The sequence below is a fragment of the Prinia subflava genome, chromosome 6 (genome assembly GCF_021018805.1).
Source record: "Prinia subflava isolate CZ2003 ecotype Zambia chromosome 6, Cam_Psub_1.2, whole genome shotgun sequence".
NCBI lineage: Eukaryota > Metazoa > Chordata > Aves > Passeriformes > Cisticolidae > Prinia > Prinia subflava.
In genome coordinates, this window is record NC_086252.1 from 35,073,967 (window position 1) to 35,091,866 (window position 17,900).

At 42.8% G+C, this 17,900-nt stretch overlaps 1 protein-coding gene across 2 annotated transcripts in view; it reads left to right on the plus strand.

The window, feature by feature from the left end:
- The first annotated feature begins 273 nt into the window (after positions 1–273).
- Positions 274–17,900, plus strand: part of ARHGAP15 (Rho GTPase activating protein 15) — a 322,319-nt gene continuing 304,692 nt past the window's right edge. The window contains exons 1-3 of one of the 2 annotated variants that reach the window (XM_063401000.1): positions 274–513; positions 864–924; positions 17,500–17,679. In XM_063401000.1, coding sequence (XP_063257070.1) covers positions 901–924; positions 17,500–17,679 — 204 coding nt within the window. In that variant the 5' untranslated portion in view covers positions 274–513; positions 864–900. Of the gene's footprint in view, positions 514–588; positions 719–863; positions 925–17,499; positions 17,680–17,900 lie in introns of those variants that run through there. The other variant, XM_063401001.1, reaches the window with a different exon arrangement.

Genomic DNA, 17,900 nt, shown 5'->3' on the forward strand with positions numbered 1-17,900 from the left:
TGCAAGTTGACCTAGAAATACCAGAAAAATAAGGTTGTTCCTTGCTGAAACAAACAACAAACAACAAAAAATAGCCACGTGGCAGATGCTGATGAAGGCATTTATGAGGAAGGGGCTTTTCCAGAGCCCCAAGGGCACAGAGCTGTGCCTGGATCTGGTGCTTCTCTGGGTTCCCCAGCCTGGGAGGGGCCACTGGGGTGTGGGAAGTGACGCAGGGCAGCAGCTGTGTGTGCCCTGCTTCTCCAAGGGCTGCTTCGTGCAGGAGCCTTAGAGCAGAAAATCAAAGAAACAGAAGTGCTTTTCCTGTCTGACCTCTACCAGGCAATAGTCCCAATCACTACAGGTGTTTGGTGATTTTTTTAGCGCCAAACTCTCTGATTGTCCAGAACTTGCTGCTTTATTAATCTAAATAACAGTGCAGTGAGTGTCCTGCTTACTAAAGCTATAGTTCAGAGTAGCAAAGCAGATTTGTTGCAAGCTGTTTATTTCCGTACTCAAAGGGTTTCATTGAAGGTAAGAAAAGGGAAGTTGTCTTAAGGCTTAGAATCGTAATTCCTTTCAGCATTTCCTTTTAAACCTCATCTTTACCTTCTGCAAGAGCTAACCTTCCCTGTTTGCTGCAATTTTCACAAAGAAACCGCTTTCATACCTTAAAATCTGGGTTTTTCTCCAATCCAGAAGAATTCTACACCAACCTCTAGATGCAAGCCGCTCACTGGTGAGATGGTTCACTTCTGCTCTTGCAGGAAGTGGTTTTATTTTACTTTTCTCCCTGCTTTCTTTAGTTGTGTATGAGCTGTGGGGCTAACCCGAATGCTGTCTCTAGACATGTGACCCTGATCTTTTCCGTTCTTTTGAAACAGTCAAAACTGCTGCTCGCTGATGGCGGCCTGAGAGGAGATGACAACGTCCCTGAGGCTGCAGGTAAGGAGCCTCTGACCCATCTCAGGGCACTTTGGGAAACCTGTTGCTGAAAATTTTTTTAAATAATCACAGCTAGGAGCATTTTGTAGGCATTCAAGTCAAATCACGCTTTATTTGCACGATTATTTCTATAGGCCTTTGTGAATTTGAAAGCAGTGAGAAAAGTGTGGAGGCTACAGATGTGAAATGGTGTTTTAAATGAGTGCTCAGGATTTAGCTAACCTGTTGTATTCTGTGCAAGAGGCAACTTTACCTAACCCTGTGTAGTACCCCAATCTACTAATCCTGTTTCATATCCCGGCTGGAACTAACGAGCTCTCCCCAGAAATGTAGAAAAGTTTGTGGCACTGGCTGGGAAATGAGATTAGATCACTTTTGCCAGCATTTGCCCTTCCTGAGTGCAGTTTAGCACTGACTGATTAGCTGGCTCCTGTGCTGGTGACCATGAGGGATGTGATTAGTAGCCATGGATACTGTAAAAGCAGGGCTAAGGGTAGGTAACTGGTTGTTTCGGTATTTCTAGAGTGTGAAGATGTTGATAGAGCCATTTCTTACCCTTCCTGATATCAAGAAGTTTGATACCACCCCATTATTTGTCAGTTGTACTGGTAGGAAACGAATGTGAGGCAGAAAGGACATTCCAGATAAAATATCCTGGGTTTATCTACGGGCAGTGGATGGTGATCCTGGTGGAGATGTTCAGTGGAGATGTCAGGGCTTTGTGTTTCCTGCATGGGCTGTTCAAGCCCTCACTAATTCATCCTCTGCTTCAGAGCTGGCCAGAAAAGGGTTCTGTGTCCTGAGCCCCCACCTCAAAGTTTTCCCTCAGCAAAGAACCCTCTGCATTTCTGTTGGTGGGCAAACAACTTTCTGTCCTGCAGAGCTGTGCAAAGAAATAATAATTCAAGAGGATGCTCAATAACACAACAGAGCACTTTGATTATGGGCCACATAAAGGACAGCCAGAATTAGCAAGGCTTGTTTTATGCTTGCTTTATATATTTTTTATCACAGTAACGTGCACCTTGCTGCAAACTTTGTGGCTGCAGGCTTTGTGCCTGCTTGTCACAGGCAACTTGGGTTTCTTTTGGAAATACGGGTCAGAGTTTAAAGATACCACACGTGGCTCGGAGCTCGTTTTGGAATTGTGCATACTAACTGGAGACAGATTTCAGTGTAATGGTGTAAGATCACATTTCATATTTTCTGTACGTTTTTGGAGAAAAAAAAAGAGCTGTCCTGCCTGCATACACAAATCAGCACAGACAGGGAAATTGTATAAAAATAACATGTTCTCTTCCTGGGCTGTGTTTGTCGTGATTTTTATGTTTCTGCTGCAGAGTCTTAGAGTAATTTAAAATGCATTTTCCGAAGAGCTGTGAGATTCGGTGAAGTAGTTTGAATTCTCAGAGTTTTATGTCTTTATTTTCTCCCTTTCTCTTCAACTTACCCCTTTGTATCCAAAGCAAATTCATTTTACAGCAGCATGTCTTGTTCAGTTTACCTCTCCATCCAATTACATCTGTGATGTACATTTGTTCATTTTCTTTTCCAAATAGAGTGAACAGCAGAAGCACTCTGTATTTTAACGCTCCTGCTATACACTATTATTGAATTGAAAAAAAAATTGCTTTTTTTGACAGCATTTTTAGTAGATACTTCTTTTTGCTTTGACACAAAGATATCGTGGTTTGGAAGAGATGCTCCATCTTCCAACCAAGCTTGAGTGCATGACACTCCTTGTAGTCTCTGTCACCAGGGGGTTGTACCCTGGTCTTGGGCGTGTTCCTCCCCACCTGGAGCGAAACAGGAAACAGAAACTAAAATGGTGACTGAGGCAGGTTTGAATTTTTCTCCTGGTGTGTGGGTGGCAAAACTCCACAGCCTCCAGCGTGGTGCTGGAGAATTCCAACAGCTCTGGTTTGGATTTCTCTGTCATTTCTGGTCCCAGAAATTATTACTTCTTTGCAGCAACGAGCTTCAGGACAGGGTTTAAAAGGCAGCATCCCGTGCAGTGGGATGGATTTCCCTTTGTGATCTCCAGTGCTTCAGTGAGGATGGCTTTGGCTGTGCTGCCCAAAGACCTCAGCTTGGGGCTCTGCTGCTGGACTTTGGGCCATGGTAACTGCTGCATTATGGAGTGTGTTACTGAATCACTCCAGGATGCCGGGTTATAGGCAGAGTCTTACAGATTTTTTGATGCTCACTATGTGTAATTTTGATATTTGCTTATTTTTCTTGAATTTTTTTTTGTTAGATACCTCTATGCTGTGTCAGATCATTCAGTGTTAGTTGTTAACCATTTAATGATCTGTCAAAGCCTGCATGTGGCTAAAAACCATCTCTTGTTGAAGAAGTCTGTCAGTACTTAAGGGCGTTTCTCACTTTTAACCTGAAACATGGCAGTTTTACAGAACATGTCCTAATCTTCTACTGGTGCTGTTCAGGATGATCTCTTTTAAAAACAGAATAAAGCATCACCTGAGCTCCAGCCAAAGCCTCTACATTCTGGTTACCTCCTAAGAGCTCCATGTGGATGGATGAAACCTGTTTCTAGGTGTTACAAAGACAACAGGTGTGCTGAGGGATACTGTTATGTGCAGATGGTTTTCCTGATTTCATTTTTGGTAGTATTACTCTTGAAGAAAGCAGATTGGATACAATTTTGGCCCAGATTTTCCATGATAATTCAGGTGCCATTCGGAGCACTGCAGCAGATTTCCCTGCCTGGTCACACAACCTGCACAAAGCTGTCCCTTCTCCACTCTGGGGTGGCTTTTGTCACCATCAGACTGGTGCCGTGACCTCTGAGGGTCAGGGTAGGCTGAAAGCCTCGCTGCCTCCAGCATTTGGGAACCTGGGCTAGGTGAGGAGGTTTTGGTGTTACCTGCTCTGAAACCTTCTCTTGGGCTGGGTCTGCTCCAACCAGTGGTCCCAGGGAATCTGAATTTCACTCTGTCACCAGCCCCTGAAGGACAGAGAGGGTTGTTCCCTTGCCATGCTGGATGTTAGGATCGTGCCTCCACGCACTCAGCATGCCCGTGTCAGTCTTCCCTGCTTTGAGAAATACTATAAAAAGGTTGTTTTGGAGACTCACTACAAAACAAGCACTGCTAGCTCCTCATTTACACCAGGACTTCCTCAATGCAGAGCTATTTTTTACTTAAAGAGTGAGACTTCTTGTCACAGTCTTGCATCATCTTTGTCACAACTCGAAGCTCCCTGGGTTGCAAACATCCAGGCTGGCTGAGACTGGAGCAAAAGGAAAGAGCTTGGACTTTTATTAAGAAGGTTAGGAAATAATTTTCTGGGCATAGGTGTTTAAATGTTGCAAACTGTCAATGAGGGAAATCTAGCCCATGCAAGAGCTGTCAGTGGAAACAGCCAGGCCATGCTGGAGAAGATTTTTAGGGCATTATTGGTTCATGTTAAAGTAACCTGCAAATGTTGACATCTGACACATGTAAAATAAATTCTGTTTGCAGAAACTTGGAACCAAAATTCATATATGCTTTAAAAATTGACCTTTTTCTCTTAATTTGTCAATATTTTCACTCAGCTTACTTATGAGAAAGAAATGTTTTGAGAATTAAGTAGGAAAGGTAACAGAGGTTTAAGTAGATATTTGTATTCTCCAAATTATCTGCTAAACTACTGTGTGCGAGTTGCATGAACTCTGGGAGTGCTCAGATATTTACTGCAGCATTTCTTCAATAAATGAAGTGAGTTAGATGGTGATATGGTTGGTGGCAGGTTGTGTAAGATCCATATAACTCTTCCTGCCATTTGAGATTGGCAGATATTAAACCATTCACTTGCAGTTAAGCTGGGTATTGTGGGTTTCTGCTGTGGTTTTCATGAATATTTCTTCCAAACTTTGTGCCTGATGCACTAAGCAGGCACGGTCCTTGAACAGATGAACTTAAAGCAAAACATCCATCAGTTTTCAGTACACCTGCAGCCTGGTAAGAGGGGAGGGGGAGGTGAGGAGGAAGGGAAAACAGAAGTGAACGTGGCTTAGAGCTGAAGGGACACACGTCCACTACGTGCTCGTTCTTCGTTTTGGATTTCTTTTTCTGCCACGCCCTGAGCAAAACCACTGCTGTACTTGGTGCTGAATCAGATACCAGTTACCAGAAGTGCTCTTGGGCAGGACACAGCCGTGGTACCTGAACTTGTTTATTTGCTGCTCAGGATGTTACAAATTCTCTTCCTTTCGGGGTGAGGAAGGAAATGACAGAGATATTTTGTGAAAGCAGCTGAAGCTCTGGAGTTCTGCCTCTGAGAGAGGTCTGTCACCTCCATGGCTGCTGGGTCTGTCCCCAGCCTGCTGGGGCTCAGGAACTCTCAGCTTTTTGGTGTTTCTGCTGCAGCTGGGGCTCAGAGCCAAACCCACACACACATGAGGGGAAGGGGCGATGGCCACACCATGGACACCCACAGCAAACACAGACAGAAGCCTCCCTGGGCTCTCTCAAAAATGCATTTCTAGAAAATATTTTTGCTATGAATTAATATTTTACACCTGGAAGGGTGTCACCTCAGACCTTCCATCTCTCAGAGCCCTGGCATTTGCTGCTGTTTGTGTGTTGGGCTGAGCAATGCTGAGGTCTGATCCAGAGAGATTAACATTTCCATTATCAGCAGAACATTGCATTCTTGGTTATTAGCAAAAAAAACACCCAAGAAAGTATAGTAATGAGTAATCAAATTCTTGTGATGATTTTTTTAGATTTAAGATTAACCCATTTAGCATTAATCCATCCACCATTAATCCACCTGCTCTTGGAGTGCCAAAGAAAGCAGAAACAGCCTGAGTGAAAGCAGATCAGTTCCTCCTCCTCCAGTAATCCCAAACCCTGGAAAAGGTGAGGAGTGCCACAAGTTTTAGCAGAAGCTTAGAGGAAGTGATGTCTTCAACCCATTCTTGAATTTCCTTTGGACAGTCCAGCACTAGCTCCTGCTTCAGTAGGATGCAGTCACAGATATCTAAGGCATTAGAATTGTTGCAATTTGAATTTGAAAACTTCCTTTCTAGCTTCAATTTTCTTCTGAAGTTTGGGTCTTTTGTAAAACCTTTCCTGAGAAGAGTGAATCTATTAAGATGTAGAGTAAAAATTGTACAGAATAAAAGAATGAAAGGAGTTAAATGAAGACATTTCTTATCAGAGTTTTACCCTGCACCAAGCTTCAGGTATTTAGGGAGCAATGTTGGTGCAGCCTAAGGACATTTTGACTCAGGTGCATAGGACTGCAGAGGTTCATTTGAGCTGAGTGCAGCTATTTCATCCAAAAAAGGGATTTGAGTATGCTGCCTCATAAACCCAGTGGAAAATGTAGCAGTCATTAAGTATTTTTGCCCTGAACAGCGCTGGGGGCAGATGAATGGCTGTGACTGTTTCACTATGAGTGGTGCTGCTCGCAGGCAGCTCTGGCTCTGCTGTGTTCCTGCTGCCATCGGCGCTGGCTTTGCCTGTGTGTGACACATCTGTGGTGGGACACAGGTGGCTGTGGCCTCCTGGAAGGTTTCCTGGAACCACCCTGAACCATCTTAGTGAGATAAAGTTTTCTGGTCCCTGGCTAGAGGATTTAATTTGCAGCAAAAATTTAAGTATAATTAACAGAGCCTGTGCTCAAACTACTTGCGTCACCAAAGCAATCATGCCAAAGGGGTTGGAAATAGATGATCTTTAAGGTCCTTTGCAACCCAACCTGTTCTATGAGTCTATGAAAAGGGCTTTTTTGGCAACACAGCACCCTTGGTATTCCCCCTGTGCAGGCATCTTGGCTGCACATGTGGTCTCAGATGTTATCACACAGAACAAGGGCCTTTGTCCTCTCCTTGCCACCAGCAGCCCGGTGGGGCTCACCCTCCTGCTGCCTCCTGCTCTGTGGCAAACTGGGGGCCCCATGAAATGCAGAAGAGGGGCTTGCTCAAAGCAAACCACAAAGAATTTCCCCTTCTGGTTCCTGCTACAGCTTAAAAGTTTTCTCCTGAAGCCGTAGGTGCTGTCCCTGCTGCATTTCACGGCAGCGTCTCTGGGAAGTGCAGCACCGGGAGCTGTGCAGAGGAACGTGGAGACAGAGTGTGGGAACAGATTAGAAGTGTCTGGAGGATTTTTTCCTCCTTCAGATGGGAAGTGGGAGCAGTGAGAAGAAGTGAGGGAACAGCTGCAGGATCACAGCACAGAAACTGCTGCAGATATGGGTGGTGGGAGATGGAGAGAGGGTGGGAGGGACTGCTTCATGTGCACAGCACGGGGAGTCAAACACCATCCGGGGAGTGGGAGGGAGGGCATCTCTGTCCACAAAAGGACAAACCTCCTCTCTGTACAACTATTGAGGCAGGCAGGGTCAGTGAAAAAAAAAAACAAACTCAAAAAAGCGTTATTATAATTTTTAAATAAAAAGAGAAATAAGTTTATCATAAATTCACTTTATCCTTTAATTTATTTTTTTAAGTCTGAGAAGATTTAAAGCCTTTGGTATTCAATAATCTCAGTTTGACAGATGTCCTCTGTGGGATGATGGGTATATGGAAATGCAAGAAGGACTAAGGCATAGCTAATGTGCATTGAAGCTACTGAGCTGAGGAACTCTGAGATGCTCCAAGAGGTTAAAACTACTGTTGCTACTTCACCAAAGCTTTACAGAAAGCAAGAAGGCATTTTTTCTGGTGAAAGGGGTGGTGCTGCTGCAGGAACTGAGGACTGGAGGGCAAAGTGAGGCATGACTTACAACTTCTCCACATGTTCAGTGGTGCCAAACTGATTTAGAGGGAGGGTGAGATAAAACATGCGTGTAGTTTTACTCAGTGATGAATGTGAAACGTTTCCTCCCAGCGAATTACCCAGTGGGGCTGTGGGGAGGGCACAAAGGGGCTGTCACACCCTACCCAAGCAAGGCCTTGTGACAGTCTGGGAAATTAAAGCCCAAAATTTCTGGTGGCAAAGCTCTGAAATTTAGAACTTAGAGGGGGTTTGTTTCTTTGGCTACTTGCAGCAAGCTTTCAGGTGTTTAAAAAATATTTTTCTAATACATCAGTTTGTCTTGTGGTACAAACTCTTCTACTTCTCCAGAGAGTTCAGGCTGTTCCAAAATTACCATCACCACATGTCTAGTTCAGGTAAGCATGGAAAGCTTGGATGAATATCCAAATCCCTGTGAGGAGAAGTTCTGCAGAATTGAGCTGGAAGTATTTCAAGCAGCCTTACTTTGAAATTTCTGTCACTTCTGCTTCTGCTTGTATCTGTAAATACTGCAAGAATAACCTTTCCCATAGTATCTCATCACTTCAGATCTCTGGCAACATTAAAAGTAACAACACTTTTCTGAACATTTAGGCTATAGGAACAGATTTCTTTCAAGCACCGGGGAAAATTTGTGATTCTTATGTGATGTTCCTAGAGAAAACATTGATTTTTTTTCTTTTTTTAAATTCTGAATTAGACAGCTTTAAACTAAAAAGTTACCGTGAAACACGCATCAGGTGCAGGTGTGAAATGAGTTTAGACTGGTCAGTCTTGAGGTGTTTGGAAAGCCATGGCTCTACTCTGGACTTATCTGCAGTAAATAAACCTTTAGAAAGAAGGAAGGAGGTAGAAGAAAACTTTATTTTCCTTATGAGTAGGACAGGTCAGGTATAACCAAGCATTCTCCTTTAGCACTTACTAGGTCACATTTAGTGCTAAACCAATTAAATGCATGAATTATAAATTGTTACTACATTTTATGCTGATGTAAATCACTTAATGCCATTGATCTACTGCCCAAACCATTCATGTTCAGGGTCATAGGAAGCATCAGAAGTGCTGTGTATGGGATGATACCCACAGATGGATTTTAATGCTGTGTCTGTATAACCAATATTCTCCATCAGGAGGATTGTACCCTGGCTTGCACAGCACAGAAAACAGAGGCAGGTGGATCAGAAGCAATCCAGAAAGAAATGAAAGGTGCTGCCAGCAGGAAGACCTAGCAGTAGCATTTTTTTTTTCCCCCAGGCATGTTCTTTTACATATTCAGCTGAATTTCTACTATGGACAACTGTTCCCAGAACATATGCAGGCCAAACTGCACACAAAGGATACAGGATACTTTTAGCTTCAAGTTCCACTGGAAGCTGAGGTATTGAATTGACATGGGAATGGTGAAAATAGACTCCATTATGCTGTCCCATATGATATATTGGGACAGAAGAACTTCTGAAAAAACTGCTGCATTTTCTGAGGCCTTCCCATGTAAAATAATTAGGGAAGTGATGCAAGAGGAGGCATGCCCATGTGAAGTCACTTGATGACTTTCTTTTACCCTATTATGTGTGGTTTTGTTGTTTTCAGTAACATCCCAGTGATATTTCCAAGCAAGTTTTGTTTGTGCAGGGAAGACCTGCAGAGAGCAGGTCATGGAGCATTACAGGATTAGAGTTGTTGGAACTGGAGTCATAAAATATGGATGTGAAGAGCTTGGCACTGTATCCACAAAACTTTGGAATAGTAACTTTCCCATTCTCCTCTCTTTCTAATTTTCAGAACATTTTCAACCAGATAGGAAGCAATTCCAGAGGGGGCAGGTCTGCCCTATAGAGACCAAGCAGATTTTCCCTGTTTCCCTTTCTCATCTGTGCTGCTCTTTTTAAGGGTTTATCTATGTATAGAAGGGAACAGATTCTGGGGCTGTCATCTTCTGTGAAATTCCAGAATAACACATAGGAGAACTTCAGGGCCCTTTTAAATCCTCATGGATAACCACTGTCAGTCCAGAAGAGGCACAGAAATTTTCTCTCTTCATGTTTCTCCTCATCCAGTCCTGGAGACAAATCAAGCAAAAATTTATAAAGATTAATAATATTTCCATCGAATATATTTGGATAAGATATTTTACTGCCACTTGCTAGAAAGTGGGATTGATATAAGCCTTTTGTTATTTCATTTTTCCTTTTAAGTTTTTTTTTTAAATTGTATTTTTTAGTGTGCTGTTGCTTGTTGAAAAAATACAAAAAGGCTGCAGTTAATCTTAATAATAAGCCACTTGTAGGTTTAGCTCAAGTTTCAAAGGGCAGGAAATGACTGAAGCACCAGTTGTACCAGTCTGCAAGGAACTGTGGGGTGCAGACTGTCCTCAGGTGGGCCTGTGAGCTGCTGTAAGTGGAGAATGACATACCCCTATTATGTGTGGGAAACCCTCAGGAATGAGAAATGAGGTACCACACCCCAATGCTTTAATTCTTAGGAACTGAGTCATTAAAATAAAAAAAGTATGTTCTTGGACCCAAAATTAAACAAAACCATTGCTCCTGTACAATGGGACAAGTCTGTGTCCTTCCCTCTTGTTACAAAGTGCATTTCCTTGGCTGGCTCCATAATGCAGTGAATGCTTTGTCTCTCCTCCTCAGTGTTGCTGTTGCTCAGCAGTAATTCCATCAGCCTCAGTTGGTTCACTGGGAACTCAAAACCAGAATCAGGCCTTTAAGACCTGCCTGGAACCACCTTTTCTGTCTTGCACAAGCCAGAATGAAATTATGATATATGAAAACACATTTTGTTCCTTCCAGATGTTAGGCATGTACATGAGATTTCTGTTGTGAGAATTATGCTGTTGCTAACCAAGTGTTATTGCAAAATATAGCCCGAGAATCAATCAAAGAGGTTGAAACTGTCATCATGTCAAGGCTCAGGTTAAAATCTCACAGAGAACAGGTTTTTTCAGCCTAAAGACTTGTTTAATGCTTTACTCTTGAATTGGGTTACTACCTAGAAGATCTGCTAAGTGATAGGACAAGAGGAAACGGCTTCAAGTTGTGTCAGGGGAGGTTTATATTGGATTTTGGGGAAAATCCCTTCACTGAAAGGGTGATCAAGTGTTGGAACAGGCTGTCTGGGAAAGTGGTGGAATCACAGTGCCCAGAAGTGTCCAAAAACCTGTAGATGTGATGCTTAGGGACATGGTTTAGTGATGGACCTCTCAATGGAGGATGTTGGAGGTATTTTCCAAGCTCAGTTATTCTCTGATTCTGTGATTTGGTTCAAGCTGTGTTGAGAAATTTGCCTTTATTTGCATCCTTCGTAGAGACTGAATGATATACCTCAGAGCATAAAAAATTGTGAATAATGGTTCGGGCAGCTCATGCCACACATGGTAACAGAGAAATTCTGGACAGTGAGATATGGCTCCAAACAAAGCATAAAAGATTATTTGTTCTTCTCTTTGACCACAGCAGAGAGATGGGTAACTGTTCATATAAACTGGAGTGGGCATTTCTGCTTTTATTTCAGAAAGGCCACAAGCACTGGACTAGAAAAGAGTAATTACAGAGACAGCTTTTAGAGGAACTCTGTGATCTTTGCTCTGTGTGTTGTCTGTTCTGAGACACCACCAAAAGCCTAATACGGCTGCAACAGGTTAGAAAATTAAAAGAGGGTGTGATAATTAATGCTGGTGAACATGGTTTTTTTGGTTTTTTTTGTAGGACTTAGTCATCAACTTAGATATGAGATTGCAGTTTGGGGCGATGAGGGAAACTGAGCTGCTGACTTTAGGACATGTAACATTTTACAGCAGGCTGAACCCGGCACTAAATTCTGGTTTATTGTCTATCTGACATAAACAGACAAAAGTGGTGATGTTGTGTCATTCCTGATCTCTTGCTTTGATTAAAGGCAGGAGTGATGGCTGAAATTAACCCTCCTTCTGAAGTACCTGATATACTTTTTTGCAAATGGAAAGGCATAGTAAGGTAATTTCTGCTTTGTATTTTCAGTCCAATGGATTCCTCTGTTCTCCAGTGTTCAGATAAACTGGCTTCAGGACACTCCTGGGCAGCAGCCCAGGACACTGCATCCCTCAGCAGCCTTTCCTCTTTGTGTCCCTGCCCTGGGCACAGGGGTGTGATGTGTCAGCTGAGAGCAGCATGGTGGGGACGGCTGAAACAAAATAGACACAGCAAAGTGCAGATAGGAATAATTTAAAAACAACAAGCTGTGGAGCAATTTAGTTATCCTCTCTCTGTACATGCACATTTTTTTTCATTTATACCCCTTTATTTTCCATCATTGTGTGTGTTTAAGCCGAGCTGTGCCTCAGCAGAGATATCAGTGTAGCACAGGCCAAGGGCAAAACCTAGCAGCAGCAATATTTACATAGGTGTGTTGATTTTGGTGATAAACACTTTCACAGAGAGAGTGACACATCCTTCTTAACAGGAGTGTTACAACTCCCCACGTGTCTGGCATTCTCTTGGTTTTGTTCAGTTGTTCACTGCAACTTCTGCTCCCATTTTTATGATTTTGCAGGCTCACAGGTCTGGTGTGATGGTGAACCTAGCGCTGATTTTTATCCTTCTGTGACATTATTGCATTAGGTTTCATGGACGTTCTTCAAGTACTGTGTGTTCTTGAGCAAAATACCTAAATTAGTCAACGCCACAAGAAGCATTTCAGTTTTGCAGAGTTTGCACTCTGCTGTGTTGAGAACTTTCATGTTCATTGTGCTTCTGACCTGACAGTGGTGCAAGTCACAGGGAGGAAATGTGTGAGAAATTAAAACTTATTTAAAATTACTGAAAAATATGTTATTTTAAAGTCACAATCCTGAATAAAAAATTTGAGAAGTTATAATAATTAGTTGTTTTTTTTCCTTTTTTGGAGAAAAGTACATTTTACAACTGTTTAATCATAGAAACCTAGAATGATGTGTTTTGGATGGGATTTAAAGACCATCTTGTTCCAACCCCCTGCCATGGGCAGGGACACCTTCCACTATCCCAGGTTGTTCCAAGCCCTGTCCAGCCTGGCCTTGGACCCTTCCAGGGATGGGACAGCCACAGCTGCTCTGGTACAAGATGCTGATGAATTATCATTTGCATTCTGTCTTCTACCGTATGTAGCTGTAGGAAATGTAGACATAGCTGAAGCCAAAATTTGGAGATATTGCTATCTTCTTGTTTCTTGAGGAAGTAATTCTCTGCTTTGTAGAAAATCTGTGTACTGACTTTACCTGTACTGCACCAAAACTCAGGAAATAAAGTTCTTGGATAATACCAATCAGTCCACTTGTTATAAAGTCACTTTTTGAACAAAACAGCATGTGTAAAATGGATTAAAATACTGATAAATGCAATACAAAATTCATTCTAGGTCTGTTGAAGGAGGGCAATACTCACAGACTGTCATTTTGAGACAGAAATTATAGTTCAACTACAAAAGATGCAAGAATGGTAGGGATAGGAGCAATTCATTATCTTCACTTTTTCAAAAACCAAAAAAGTGTATTTTTTGCTTTTTTGATAGAAACTCTAAATAGCAACAGAAGGATTTGCTTTTGTTTTGTTTCTTTGTTATCTCCTTTCTCTTTTCAAAAGGACAGAAAATAATTTTTCCCAATCAAACAAAAATAATTGCCATATTTTCACTGTTGTCAAATGTCATGATTCTGTGAAAGCTCCATATTTAAATTAAACATTACAGAAAATCTTCTGGTGAATAGTTTTGGCAATTCCCAACACTTTGTGGGGAAGTGGGAGCCCTGATCTTCACCATTTGCTGTGCAATTCTCCAAACCAGGGCCGGATTCTCAGAAGTGGGATGGTTTTGCTGTGTCAAAGGACTTGCATCCTCAATAACCTTTCTGGTTTTCACTTCTACAACACTCCTTATTTCCACACCATGTGTTCAAAAGTCAACTGTGCATTTAGAAATTGGGGTTTTAGGCTCTTTAGGAACTTTCAAATGCCACTTGAAAGTTTATCAGCCAGCCCTCCCCTGTGGTTGGTGCCTGAGCACCAATTCAATTGAGCTTAACTCAATCTGCTGCACTACAAATTTGCTGTGCTACTTGCTGGAGCAGGTTACATCCTCCTGGAGCACTCCAAACACGTGGGCCCGTTTGGGAAAAGTCACTGCAAGGCTGCAAAAGTCACTGCACAGCACTGAGGCTGCAAATTTTATTAAAGGATGAACCACTTCTTCCTTCAAAGAAGGCTTTGACCCCCCTGAGGTATCTCTGAGCGTGACTGGCCTGGTTTTGCTGCCACAGCCAAAAAGGTGATTTTGTTCCTTCAGCTCAGGGGTGTTTCTTGCCCTCTAAGTGATTCACCCACTCTTCAGAGTTAAATTTCTCCTTCCTCATACCTACTGTAACCTCTTTTCCCCACTCTATGAATCAGTTTTCTCTTCCTGCATCATCCATCCATCCTCATATCAAGGATTTTTCTGGTCCCTGACCATTCCTCACCCTTTTCCAACCTGCCCCTTCTGTTCCAGAGTGTCCCAAAACACCTATTTCCAAGAGGAATTTTGAGTCTGTTCCCTTGTTTCTCTTCTCTTAGATTAATCTCAAAGTTGTCCTGCCCCTTTACTCCAGGAACACTCTAAACAACAGGATGGAGAGGAGGGGAAATTCTGTCTTGGTTTAATGCCTTTCTCTAGCAGATCAACCATAGGAGGTTTCAAAACTAAAATTTATACCCAGATGCTGTTTGCCAAAAGGCAAATTAGCTAATTATATAATGGACATGGAGTGCCACACAAGCAGTTGCATGGGGCTTGGCAGCTCTGCCTTCCAAAGGAAGCAAAACAAATTCCCCTGCAAAACCGGCCCAAACTTGGCCCTGATGCTTCTAATAACAATTTGGAAGCACCAACTCATAAATGCAGAAGATAGGATCCTTTTTATGTTTTCTGACAGTATTTTATCTGTTTCCTGATGGTCTTCCCCTCTGTTACTAAAAAGAAAAAAAAAAAAAAAAAGAACAAAAATAAACAAGCAAGCAATAGAGGCAGGGCAGAGTGTGAGGATTACCAAATCCTCCCTGCAAATGCAAATGTCGTGCTGTTGCATTTGTGGAGCTCATATTCAGGGTGCCATCTACTGGCATGCAGGGCTGGTAACGCTGTCAGGAGTCTGAATGGAGCTTGGACAGCAGAGGATTCCTGCCTGAAAACCCCAGGGGCACAACTTTTGTACCTTTCTTCCATATTGTGCCAGACCTCCTTCATATTCTGCAGGATCTCACTGTGTTTTGCACTAAGACAAATCTGATGTGGAAATGTTCCGGTTTGGGTTTTGTTGTTGTTTGTTTTTATAGTAGTTCCTGTAATTTTAGCATCTTGGAAAGCCCCCTTGTAATACTCTGATGTATGCAAATTGGTTCAAATTTTCAGGAAAATTAACTAAGGTTCAGTGAGATTAGAATCAAAAGTTTCAGAAGTCTTTGCAGCCTTGCCATTTACTGACTGTGTTCCTGCTTGTGATCCAGGGCATGACTTTGTCACGCTATTAAACTTTTCTATGTCACGTCGTGTACTGGCAACACCAGACAGAGACTACCTAATTAAAACTCATAATGCTCCCGAGAAGGGATCTGTCAGAGTTTTATAGGTGGGAGATTTCAGCAGAAAATCTGAGCAGTGTGCTCCAGCCAAACTTTGGATCCGTGACAGAGCCAGTGTTGCTCTCGTCTCTCGAGTCTGATCCGCTCTCCAGCCTGGAGCCTACTGAAAATCTGTTGAGAAGCAATTTTGATTTGATACCAACATGAAATACAAAATGATTTGACTCTCCAAGTTTAGGAGAAAAAAAGTCCTGCTTGGAGCTGCTGCAGTCCTTGCTGCCAAAATGACAAAGTGTCCCTGTGACATGGATTTGGGTGTTGACTGCTCTGAAGGGTGGTGAGAAGTGTCTTGGGGAGGGAGAACACACAGTGCTGCCCATCAAAGACCCATGGAAGGAGTTTTCTCAAGTACAGTACATCAGCTCTGTGTCAGCCATAGGCAGGCATGCTCCTGAGTAACACGAAACAGCTTTAATCTAATTTCTGTAACCTCAGGTTCACCTGCTGTGGGGATCCTTGAGTAACTGAGTCAATGCAGGAAACAGCCAATGGGCACAAGCTTTGCTTTTGGTTGGGATTTTTTGGATTAAATTCAGTGTTTCTATCATGACACATCATGTTGAGTGAGTGAAGGGCTAATATTAAAGCTCTTCCTTCCTTCTCTTGTGGAGAGTGCTGTCATGAGTGCATATATTCCCCTGAAGGTCCTGGCCCTCACCAGGGGGGTTGGAAATATGTGATCTTTAAGGTCTCTTCCACTGCCCAAAAATAGTTTGTGGTTCTAGGAAAAGCTTTCTGGTCGTGGTCTGGGGCAGCCTCTTCTGGGTGGTTCTGCTTGAGCACGTTGGACCACTTGACCTACCAAGGACTCTTCCACCCTCGGCCATTCTGACTGCACCACCTGTTTGTTATCATCCTCTACATTTAGGGCAATTCCCTGTGAGGAATGGTTTTGTCAGTGCCAGGAGAGGCTGAAGCTGTGGGAGCTGTGTCCTCCCACCTGCCCAGGCCGTGGTCCTGCCCAGAGATGTGCAGCAGAGCCCCCCATCTCCCTGTCCCACCTTCACACCAGCACGATGTGTTCTCTGCTCTGACATCTTCATAGTAATGGGCTTTCCTGAAATCGAGGAATTTAATCTTTCAGAGCCTTCAGAAGTTGTGGGGATGTTGCTAGAAATAGCCGTGCTCCCCAACCCATTTGGAAAACGCTGATTTTTCAGCAGTTTATACTGTAACTGCACTTTGATGGATTTCCATTTCCCTGGCTCCATAGTGGGGAAACCAGCTATTTCAGCTTGTGTAGTATCTCTTCCTTACACATTTTCTCATGTGGTTACACAGCAATATAAAGAGCCAGTTTTCTTGTGACTCTCAGTAGATTGCTGCACCCACGAGCTCCATGTAGTAGTACGAGGGTGAGCAAGGGGGGAGGAAAACAGAGCAAGTGTTGTACATCACTCTCTTGGTGTTTTCTACAGGAAATATAAAGCAACTTCTGCCTACCAAAAAAAAAAAAAAAAAAAAAAAAAAAAAAAAAAAAAAAAAAAAAAAAAAAAGTTTTGAGACTTTGAATAGCTAGAAGAGGGTTTATTGAATTTTTCTAGCACCAAAATGGGAGGTTGAACAGCAGCTCTGTGGTCACTACAGGTCCACTCCCCATCCAAAGGCTTGAGAGCTCAGTCATTTCTCAATTTCAGATTCTAAAAATGGACAGAGAAACAAAAAACCTCATCCTTGCTGCTGGTAGAATTGTGAAAATGGAGGGCTGTTTTATCAGCTCCAGGTTTGGCTCCAGGACACTCGCAGGGTTGCAGCGTGGCCCCGAGATGCACTTGTGGGACTGTGGAGGTAAGATATGTTAATTGGCTTCACAGCGTGTCCTTTCCCTTTGCAAGATTTAAAATGTGTCCTGTGAGCAGGGCCAAAGACAAAGTGGAGTGGCTGCCAGCTGGACGTGGCAGAGGCTTGCAGGGAGATTACACCATGGAGGAGAATGGCTTTTGAGATAAGGATAATCTTTTACATAAACTAACTCTTCCAAGGCAGTTTGGATGGGAGAGTGATAAGGACGTTAATAAAACTACAGGCTGACAGAGCTGATGCTTATCTGGGTGTTCAAAGATGATCAAGATCTTGCCAGCAAGATCACTCAGCTTCCTCTCCTGACTGCAGTGACACAGACCTGGCATTGATACGTTTTTGTATGAGGACTCCCTAGATTAATGCTTTTATTTTACATTCTTCAGGTCAACCCAGCAACCATGGAAAGGTCTTCAACTTCTGATACAGCCTCTGAAAAGCCTAATCCTTCCCACCATAGCACGGGGGCTGTTCAAATGAGGATCAAAAATTCCAACAGTCACCACGACAGGCTGAGCCAAAGCAAATCTATGATTCTCTCTGAGAATGTGAAAGTCGCCGAGCCCGTAAGTAAAGCACTCCTAATACTTTCTGAATCTTCCAATTTTTTAAAATCTACAGAATTATTTCACACATGACACTGGTTCCATAATCACCCTTTGAAAGGAGATATTTAAAGTCACTAATACCTTTTTAGGACTACCTCTAGGTATTGGAATAACCATTTTCCTTCATGAAATACAGAATTTGGCTTTGGTGGCCACGATCATAAGATCTACTCAGCATT